General features: G+C 42.2%; 1 protein-coding gene across 3 annotated transcripts in view; it reads right to left on the reverse strand.

The window, feature by feature from the left end:
* The window catches only part of enpp1 (ectonucleotide pyrophosphatase/phosphodiesterase 1), a 43,118-nt gene extending 38,136 nt beyond the window's left edge, over nt 1-4,982 (reverse strand). For 2 of the 3 annotated variants that reach the window (XM_065008669.1, XM_029631016.2), the window contains exon 1: nt 4,600-4,982. In XM_065008669.1, the coding sequence (XP_064864741.1) occupies nt 4,600-4,737 (138 nt within the window). In that variant the 5' untranslated portion in view covers nt 4,738-4,982. Of the gene's footprint in view, nt 1-4,487; nt 4,560-4,599 lie in introns of those variants that run through there. The other variant, XM_029631017.2, reaches the window with a different exon arrangement.
* Between the last annotated feature and the right edge of the window lie 6,313 nt (nt 4,983-11,295).

The following is an 11,295-nucleotide window of genomic DNA, read 5'->3' on the forward strand; positions in this document are numbered from 1 at the left end:
GTCCTCCCCAGACATCACCGGCAACAACGTCGCCTATGGGCACAAACCCACCATCGCTGGATCAGACAGGACTGACAAAAATTGCTCTTCACCCTCCGAGTCGCGGTTTTGTCTCACCATGGGTGATGGTCGGATTTGCTTTTATCATCGAGGCTTGTACTCTGGAGCGGGGTTGATTTGGAGGAGGAGAATCAAATCAAAGTTTATTTTTGTCCTAGACTTGGCACTCCGGTACCACTTGCCATGCGGTAGTAGAGAGAACAGTCTATGGCTGGGGACTTAGACAACTTTTTGGGCCTTCCTCTGACACCGCCTGGTGTAGAGGTCCTGGATGGCAGGCAGCTTAGCCCCAGTGATGTACTGGGCCATATTCACTACCCTCTGTAGTGCCTTGCGGTCAGAGGCCGAGCAATTGCCGTACCAGGCAGTGATGCTCTCGATGATGCAGCTGTAGAACCTTTTGAGGATCTCAGGACCCATGCCAAATCCTTTTAGTTTCCTGAGGGGGAACAGGCTTTGTCGTGCCCTCTTCACGACTGTCTTGGTGTGTTTGGACCATTCTAGTTTGTTGTTGATGTGGACACCGAGGAACTTGAAACTCTCAACCTACTTCAAGACAGCCCCGTCGATGAGAATGGGGGCGTGCTCGGTCCTCCTTTTCCTGTAGTCCACAATCATCTCCTTAGTCTTGGTTACGTTGAGGGATCGGTTATTATTCTGGCACCACCCGGCCATGTCTCTGACCTCCTCCCTATAGGCTGTGTCGTCGTTGTCGGTGATCAGGCCTACCACTGTTTTGTCGTCTGCAAACTTAATGATTGTGTTGGAGTCATGCCTGGCCATGCAGTCGTGGGTGAACAGGGAGTACAGGAGGGGACTGAGCACGCACCCTTGAAGGCTCCAGTGTTGAGGATCAGTGTGGATCTGTCATGGTCTGGGGCGGTGTGTCACAGCATCATCGGGCTGAGCTTGTTGTCATTGCAGGCAATCTCAAAGCTGTGCGTTACAGGGAAGATATCTTCCTCCCTCATGTGGTACCCTTCCTGCAAGCTCATCCTGACATGACCCTCCAGTATGACAATGCCACCAGCCATACTGCTCGTTGTGTGTGTGATTTCCTGCAAGACAGGAATGTCTGTTCTGCCATGGCCAGCGAAGAACCCGGATCTCAATCTCATTGAGCACGTCTGGGACCTGTTGGCGCGGAGGGCTAGGGCCATTCCCCCCAGAAATGTCCAGGAACTTGCAGGTGCCTTGATGGAAGAGTGGGGCAACATCTCACAGCAAGAACTGGCAAATCTGGTGCAGTCCATGAGGAGGAGATGCACTGCAGTACTTAATGCAGCTGGTGACCACACCAGATACGGACTGTTACTTTTGATTTTGACCCTCCCTTTGTTCAGGGACACATTATTCCATTTCTGTTAGTCACATATCTGTGGAACTTGTTCAGTTTGTTTCAGTTGCTGAATCTTGTTATGTTCATCCAAATATTTACACATGTTAAGTTTGCTGAAAATAAACGCAGTTGACAGTGAGAGGACATTTCTTATTTTGCTGAGTTCATTTTCATGAACTGAAGTTTAATTTCAATAGGCTAACAACAATACTTACAAGGATTCCTAAATCATTGCTAAGAATAATGAAAATGACTGCAGTTTCTACTAGTCATTGTTTTCAATGACTGGTTGTATTGGTGCTAGTTTGGTACCAAGCTAAAGCTAGCTACCCCTGAAGTTGCGGTCGAACAAATTATACTTTATTACCAACGCGGTATTGAAAACACATTGTTCGTGGCTGGTGTTTACAGACTTCTTTGTACAGCTTTGACAATGCTACTATATATGTTTTGATACGCAAAGATCCAAACGGCGTTCCATAGTATGTATGTCGTGAAGCTAATAGCAGTGACGCTATTACTGTGTAACTCTGGTAGGGCAACATCTGAAAAATAGCGCACTTGATAGTGTGTACCGGTGCTCGACCAGTCGGCGAAAGCCAACATCACCCACGACAGAGAACGGTTGATTGTCAAGGGCAATGAATTCCATTAACTTGGTTTTAATGGATTTCGCTTTTGAGTTGTCTTGCTGAAATGTTCTTACTCGACTTGTTGACTGCTCAATCCACACACCAGATATTGTTGGCTAGATTGGGGATGCTGTATTGCACGTGTAGTGCAACATTTTACGTGGCGTCATTACGTCATGTACCTACGCTATATAGGTATGCATGGCCGCTTTGACATCGATATTTTAACATCGGCGTTAAACTAGACATCGGTACCGATGTTGGCCGATTCCGATATGTTCACCGATATATTGTACATCCCTACTCAACACACCTCCAGGCTGTGTAAGGGCCATTTGACCAAGAAGGAGAGTGATGGAGTGCTGCATCAGATGACCAGGCCTCCACAATCACCTGACCTCAACCCAATTGAGATGGTTTGGGATGAGTTGGACCGCAGAATGAAATAAAAGCAGCCAAAAAGTGCTCAGCATATGTGGAAACTCCTTCAAGACTGTTGGGAAAGCATGAAGCTAGTTGAGAGAATGCCAAGTGTGCAAAGCTGTCATCAAGGCAAATGGTGGCTACTTTGAAGAATCTCAAACATAAAATATATTTGGATTTGTTAACACTTTTTTGGCTACGACATGATTCCATATGTGTTATTTCACAGTTGTGATGTCTTCACTATTATTCTACAATGTAGAAAATAGTAGAAATAAAGAAAAACCCTAGAATGACCAAACCTTTGACTGGTGTCGTATGATATGTATTCATTTGCGGATGTCGATCATCCCTTTCATATGACATGTTACGAATTTGCAAAATGTACATTATGTTCAAAATTTGCAAAACGTACATTACAAATTTGCAAAATGTACAATATGTTCTGAATTTGCAAGTGTATGATACAGTTACAAATTCCAATTTGTTGTGGCTAATGCTAGCTAGGTGGCTAATGTTAGCTAGCTCTAGGGGTTAAGGTTAGGATTTGGGGTTAAAGGGTTAGCTAAAAGGGTTAAGGTTAGGTGAAGGGTTAGCTAACATGCTAAGTTGTTGCAAAGTAACTAAACAGTAGTAAGTATTTGCAAAGTTAATTAGCTAAGGTCCCCATGATGAGTTTCAAACAAGCAACCTTTGGGTTGCTAGGCGTTCACGTTATACACCTACCCATCCACTCAGACCAACCAACCCTCCTTATGTTTTTGCCTTAAGTAATCTTATGCAACCATACCAAATGTAACATATCATACTAAGTTGAGTGTCCCGGCATTACGTTTACTATGTTATGTCTAGTCTATGAGACCAGTCTGTATGGCAACAAGCTCTAATATTGCCATCTGTTGTAATATTTCACAACTCTAAACCGATGTTTGCAGAATGATTCCTGAAGAGAGTTGACTCATGTCTGACAGGACATATTGCCCAAGTGCACGCAAGCTGATTGTTGAGACATTGAGCTGTAAGTAGCACACGTAGGCAACTGAGACATTCTTGAACGTAAGGATATAGTAATTACAAGTTCAGACAACCACAACGTCAATGGCTGGCACAGGCAAGTAGGGAAGTGAACTCAGGTCGCTGGCAAACACCCTACCCGTCACACGAAAGAGGTTAACTGGCTTGGTGGGAATTGGTGAGGATCGCTAAACGGCCCCTCCAAATGGGAAGGCAGGTCCTGGTGCTTTGACCTAGCATGGCCCCCTCACATGTCCTGTAGTGCGTTCTGATGGCCTCATGGCCGCCATCTCACTTCTGACACCACTGTAGTAAAACAGCCGGGCAAGGAAGTAAACCCAGGTCCCTGGTGTGAAATGCAAACACCCTACGAATCGAGCCAATCGGATTAATCCGCTAGGTGAGAATTGTAACGTGGCTCATATATGGAGGATCGCTACTATATCGCCATTAATGATTGAACATCATTGCCCCAGGGCAGTGATATGGGACATTGCCCTGTTTAGGGTGCCATCTTTTGGATGGTGTGTCCTGACTCTCTGTGTCACTTAAGATTACATGGCACTTAATCATAAGAGTAGGGGTGTTAACCTTAACGGTGTCCTGGCCACCTAATCATCCACAACTTCCAGTTGGCTCATTCACCCTCTCTCCCCTGTAACTATTCCCTAGGTTGTTGCTGTAAATAAAAACATGTTCTCAGTCAACGTACCTGGTAAAATAACGTTTAAAAGAAATACAATGTAAAAATACCTCATCAGCTTAGTTTAACTGTCTTACCCAATCAGAACCCAAAATATAAGATCGTTTTAGCCTACTCAACTGTTTGTAAACAATGTCATTGCTCCTTTATGTAATTCAATAGCCTATCAAATTCGATAACATAAACTCCTGTTCGCTTGCAATAGCCTATGAACGAATCATTGAATGTGTGCCATCCAAAAGATAACATGCCAACAAATGAATTGAAATGTAGGCTATGCATGCTGGTAATTGGCTTTAAAGTTTGGCTAGGTTACCTTGTATCATCATGCGATATAACATCACCAAGAGTGCAGACAGCGCAGGTACACTTGATCCTAGTTTTACCATAGCCTACCCAGCACGAAAAGTTACAGTAATTCCACTCACCGCAACGATGACCATGCGGTTCTTCGACCTCTTTTTATGGACCTGTCCACTCTGTCTCATCTGATTGTCTCGACCAGGTGAACCTAGTAAATTGGCAGCCTGCTCAGTCGAAAGGTCATCTGCTTTGGATATTTCCATTCTGCAGAAAGTTTTTCCCGGGGGGTTTGTAACAGAAAGTTTTTGCAGACTTGAGAGAAAATAGTCTGGTCTCTTTTTGCCTTTGGATTTTGTAGGGCTCAATGAAGAACCGCCTTCTTTTAGTGTTGACGTCTCGAAGTTAGCGTTGTAGCCTAATCCTTATACAACATGTGCAGCCAGCTGAGTCAGGGTGAAGTACAGTATTGGAGTAGTACCATTAAAAAGTAAATTACAAGACTACCGCGACCAAGTACTGCCACACCACCCTCACGAATGGCAGAGGAAACATCGAAAATAGACGCCACAATAGGTATGGAGAGCTAGAGTTGGACGTTTTTAATTATGTTGAGAGGATATTTGTAATTAGCCAACATTCGATTTATGTACAATAACTACTCACTGTAATTATTACAATAGACTACCTCGGACATGTATAAAAACAGCTAAACTTCAGTTTGAAGGTGGTATACTGTTTAGGCTACACAACTCAACATCGCTCAAGGAAAAATTCTACAAGTTCAGATAATGCATCACTGCCGCCACCTTTTGGTGATCATGAAGCTTGCAACCACCAACCTCATAACCTTCCAAGACTATGGCTAATTAGAGTGCTTAATTTGTAGATTGGGAGGTGCCGGAACAAAAAGTGAGTGCGAGAGTTGGCTGACCTGGGGAGTTCTGAGGTACCAGAAGGCATTGCATGCATATCATCGCATTTGCGTTGTGGCATACAGCAGTAGAATAAAAGCACTTACAGAAGTTGCACACGGGAAAACATTGTTGTAGTCTATTATCTGGGAAAATGTTTGCCTTTTATAAACACATTTCGTGCAATTCTATGTCATTTTACATGACTGGAGACTTTGGCAGCATCTTTTTAAAATACCGCACAAAACGGCCTTGTCTTGAATGCATCTATAGCCTAGGCCTAGGTGGAGACATTGTAGGCTACAATATGAGGAGGAAATTATAGTCCTAAAAATGACTCACACACTGATGCGCAGCTCACTCCCTGGCTGGCAGATGCGCTCGTGCCAAAGCCTATTTCGCTCTCTCTCTCTTGTAAAACAATCAATGGCGATATTAGCATGTAAATCTTAGTGGGACAAACTCAATTGTTTTATGCATGTTAGCAAAGCCACAACACGACACTAAACAATACATTAATTGCACTATAACAGTGCCAACAAACTGTTAGGACGAGCTTACTTTCAGCACCATGGAGTGAATCCTTACCACCGCTACACCTGGATATCAGCAGAGCCTTGTCTGGCAGCGAAACAGTTCATTCAGCCTCATTTACTGCTTTAAAAAAACATATCTGATATGGCTGGCCTGCTTAGAGAAAATTAATGTGGTTTCTACTGACAATTGAGATGTACAAACTATAGCATAAAGGAACGATGAATGGATAAGAGGTCATCCGTAATTTACTCAAGGCGGACGTACTCAATATAACTATTTGTTCAGCACTTTTTAAAAGTGTAGCGACAGAATTCAGAACATGGGCTGTTCTTACAGCAGACAATGAAAGCTCTTGCAATATTCAATGATGACATTTCTCTAAAACAGGCTATAGGCTACATAGCTGTGTGTTGCCGCTTTCCATGTCTGTTGTCTGTAACTTGTGAGGTGTGGAAACACTTTGTTGCTTTTATGAATTTTGTCTTGCTGCTTTTTGTTCTATGTTGCTCTGTCTATGCTACGTCTTGCTTGTCCTATGTTGCTCTGTCTGTATGCTACGTCTTGCTTGTCCTATGTTGCTCTGTCTGTATGCTATGTCTTGCTTGTCCTATGTTGCTCTGTCTGTATGCCACGTCTTGCTTGTCCTATGTTGCTCTGTCTGTATGCTATGTCTTTCTTGTCCTATGTTGCTATTGTCTATATTGTAATTGTTTTTAATAACCTGCCCAGGGACTGTGGTTGAAAATGAGCCGGCTGGCTAAAACCGGCACTTTTACTGAAACGTTGATTAATGTGCACTGTCCCTGTAAAAATAAACTCAAACTCAAATAAAATAAATAAACTCAAACATGTGCACCAGCAAGTCAGAACAGTAGGCTAAGTTATGAAGGGGGAAAGGGACCCAATTATTAGGGTGAGGCAAATGGGCTACTAACAGCTTACTACACAACATACACTTAGTATTGCTTTCTTAGCTACGATATACATATCTCCCAGGCATATTACATCATTTATGCAGCAGCATATAATACCTTGTTGGACTCACCTTGTTATGCTGTGCTCACTTGAACAGGAAGGTGGCATGGCGGTCCTTGTGGGCAAATTTTGTAATCAAACTTAGTCATCAAAGTCTGGCATTCTCTGGCTGTATAGTGCTTTCAATAAAACTGTGAACTCTGAAAAAAACAAGGTCAAATCACGATGTCAGTGATCTTCAGGTTGGAGCTCTAGAAAGAGGCCCAAGTTCCTGACTTGGAATTCCGAGTTGGATGACCTTTCAAAAAGGATTTTCCCAGTCGGAGCTAGTTTTTTTCAGAGTTCTCAGTTGTCTTGAACATGGCAGAAGTCATGCTGGATTGACAGTACGGCCAATGTATTCAACCTTTTCTGGCCCATGGTGTTGCATGTGAATATTTTTCCATTTAAGCTTGGAAAAGAGACCCTTAAACCCAGACTTGGCCCACACATCATCTCCATTGAATTGCTTTGCAATGCTTGCAGTTAGCCACTGATTCCTTCCAAACCACTCGTTGAATTTGAGATTTCCAACTTCTTGTGTAATGTTTGTCCAATGGCCGATGAGCATCGATACATTTCATCTATAATTTCTTTATATGACAAGGTTTGAAAATAATTTGCCAGTAGATTGTCAACTTGATTCACAATGATGAATGCTTGTCTAGCTAGCTAAGATTTTGACAGTATTATGTTGACATGATCAGTCCAATCAAAGCTACAGTAGATATAACGTGATTTGAAATTTTATCTGTGGCCAATTACCTTGAGGCTTCTTAGATGGGCACTTCTAATGTAAATCTATGGCAACACCCAAGGGGCTTGAATTTTTGAGCTCTCCCCTGTAGATTTTGCACTGACGTGTCCCCATGAGTGACAGATCACTGAGCCAATCACGGTGCAACTAGAGAACATTACCAACCCCTACGCTCTGTAATGTCCACTGGTTGCCCCACCACCAACAGAAAGCACTGAGCTAGGCTTAAACACCTGTATTTTGGAGCTGCCTTACTCAAGAAAGCAAAAAAGAGACTATGTTTGTATGCGGCTTTATTAACTCAAAGATATTTTTTACATTGTTTGCATTTACATTATTTGCAAACTGATATGTGACACGTATTAATGCCAAAATAACATGCAAAACAGGCAACAACTGCAATGTGTGCGCTGGGCGTCGGGAAGCAATTTCAGGGAGTGAATAATTTAATGAATGAATGAAAACATAATACAAAACAACAAACACAGACATGAAACTGGCACAAAAACATTGACGCCTGGGAAGGAACCATATAGGGCAGGTAATCAAGGAGGTGATGGAGTCCAGGTGAGTGTCATTATGTGCTGATGCGCGTAATGATGGTGACAGGTGTCCACCATAATGAGCAGCCTGGTGACCTAGAGACCGGAGAGGGTGTACACGTGACAACAACAACAAATGCATACAGTACCAGTCAAAAGTTTGGACAGACCTACTCATTTAAGTGTTTTTCTTAATTTGTACTATTTTCACGTAGTCTCCTCTGAACAGTTGATGTTGAGATGTATCTGTTACTTGAACTCTGTGAAGCATTTATTTTGGCTGCAATTTCTGAGGCTGGCAACTCTAATGAACTTATCCTCTGCAGCAGAGGTAACTCTGGGTCTTACTTTCCTGTGGCGGTCCTCATGAGAGCCAGTTTCATCAAAGCACTTGATGGTTTTTGCGACTGCACTTGAAGAAACTTTCTTGAAAGTTCTTGAAAGTTTCCAGATTGACTGACCTTCATGTTTTAAAATAATGATGGGCTGTCGTTTCCCTTTACTTATTTAAGCTGTTCTTGCCATAATATGGACTTGGCCGTTTACCAAATAGGGCTATCTTCTGTATACCATCCCTACCTTGTCAACACAACTGATTGGCCCAAATGCATTAAAAAGGAAAGAATCCACAAATTAACTTTTAACAAGGCACACCTGTTAATTGAAATGCATTCCAGGTGACTAACTCATGAAGCTGGTTGAGAGAATGCCAAGAGTATGCAAAGCTGTCATCAAGGAAAGGGTGGCTACTTTGAAGAATCTCAAATATAACATATTTTTTGATTTGTTTAACACTTTTTTGATTACTACATGATTCCATATGTGTTATTTCATAGTTTTGATGTCTTCACTATTATTCTACAATGTAGAAAATTGTGGGGAAAAAACTTGTAGGTGTGTTCAAACGTACAACTGGTACTTTATATATATATATTCTCTTTGCTAAATAGGTGGGACTCAACACAGGTGGGCCCCACCTGCCCACTGAAAACAATATTGGGAAGTTGATCAAATATGTTGGTAGCTTACAGCATAGAGTGTTCTCTTTTCAGCAGGAGCCATTTTCTTTCCAAAATTTTGTTTTCCCTCGATTGTATTTTAAATATTGCAAAGACCTGTTTGGTTTGTGTGCTGTTTTTTTCAGTGACATATTTGTCGCACGTTCCCGACTGTAGGCTATTCTTTGTTATTGGGCTACATTCCACAGCTAGGCTTTTTTATTTTATTTTTTAAAGCTATTGGTCCTCTGTGGCTAAATTGTAGGCCTTTTCACGGTGTAGTAGGCTATTCTGAATGATTTCATTTATTTCTGAAGAGACTGCAGTCATTCTATAACTTTGACAAATGTATTTCAATTGATCAGGGGTGCTGCAGTTCCTTCAGAACCCTTCGTGCGGGTATGATTCCATATGGAAATAAATGAAGTGCAACACTGGATAGATGAGAGTTGCAGGCTCATGCATATCAGAGCAAAGAGGGAGAGAGATGATAAAAGTGAATGTCGGTCTCCAGGGCTAGGCCTATTTACCGTATTCAGGTGGAAGCCGTTCAAATACACAGTGTTAACTTCCATCTACACCCACAAGGTGGTAGTGTTGTAACTGTCATTACTAGAGCCATAATGGCTGAGGCTTGACTTTGACAATCGACACCCCTATTTTTACAGCAATTTTTCTCACGATGGCATATTTGATTTATTTCCAACACGTTTTCCATAGCATTGTACATTGTATGTTTTTACAGCATTTGGGGTTGAGGTTAGGGTGTTCCACTGTCCCTCTGAGAAACGTAGTGCTCATGATGTCACGATCACATTGCCAGCACTGGGGCAGGAACACGCGACCTCTGACCTCTCCCTTGTGTGACACTCAGGATTTACAACATGCCTGGGACTTACTGTTTCTAGTGCTGCGTGTTTATCTTTCTTTCTCTGTTTGTGTGTGTGTTTATTTACTGTGAGTGAGTGATGTGCAGTGTCCTATGCTCAGTGAACTAGTTTTGCCGCAGCAGTGTGTCTCAGCAGAGAGCCTACAGCTGTCCTCAACCCAGCTGGCCATTAGAATATGACCTTATCTGTGACCCTCACATTCAGCACTTATTGTCTCCGTCGCACATTCTCCCTTGTGAGAAAAGATTCTAAGAACATTTTGCTCTTGAAAAGGCCTATATTGTCAATTTGATGGTGATGGGTAAGGTCTATAAGTACAATCAAATTGCTATCTGGGTTCAATGGTTATGCCCCAAATGGCACCCTTTTCCCTACAGTATATACTGTATTAATATACAGTATGAATCTACCATGTGTTCTCTCTCTGCTTCTCTCCCTCTCTTTCCCTCAGGGGTCAAGGCATACTTAAGAGTTTTTTATTTGATAGGGTTGCACGATTTAGAAAAATAAAATAAAATTGCAGTATTTTCACCATTAATTGCGATCTGATCTTTACTTACCATATGATTTCTTAACAGATCTTTTCACGTCAGATTTTCTTCAGAGCAGATCTGATTGGTCAAAAATCCAATTAGTGAAACACATTTCAGAATTGGGCTGCCTTTCTGTCAGGTAGATGTGTTTTCTTATGTCCTTGAGTCACGGAAAGTATGCCCGGTCTAGTTCACTGGAGGCCTCTGTGTTTGAGATAGTTGTTTTGACATAATGGCTGTGTCTACACTTGACAGTTAATGCATTGTTTGTATTCTGATCATGGAGTTCTGATAAGGAATACCTAGGATAGGATAAAGTAATCCTTCTCACCCCCCCCCCCCCCCCTCCTTAAAAGATTTAGATGCACTATTGTAAAGTGGCAGTTCCACTGGATGTCATAAGGTGAACGCACCAATTTGTAAGTCGCTCTGGATAAGAGCGTCTGCTAAATGACTTAAATGTAATGTAAATGGAATTCCGAACACATCATGCGTTTACACCTGGATTTAAATGTGTTTACCATGCCCATATTGTGTGTAGTGCACTACTTTTGACCAGGGCCCTATGGAATAGGGTGCCATTTGGGACACATATTGACTAAGGCCGAAACATACCAGTTAGATCCATCAGGAGCAGAA

The sequence above is a fragment of the Oncorhynchus nerka genome, linkage group LG24 (assembly GCF_034236695.1).
Source record: "Oncorhynchus nerka isolate Pitt River linkage group LG24, Oner_Uvic_2.0, whole genome shotgun sequence".
NCBI classification, from domain to species: Eukaryota; Metazoa; Chordata; class Actinopteri; order Salmoniformes; family Salmonidae; genus Oncorhynchus; species Oncorhynchus nerka.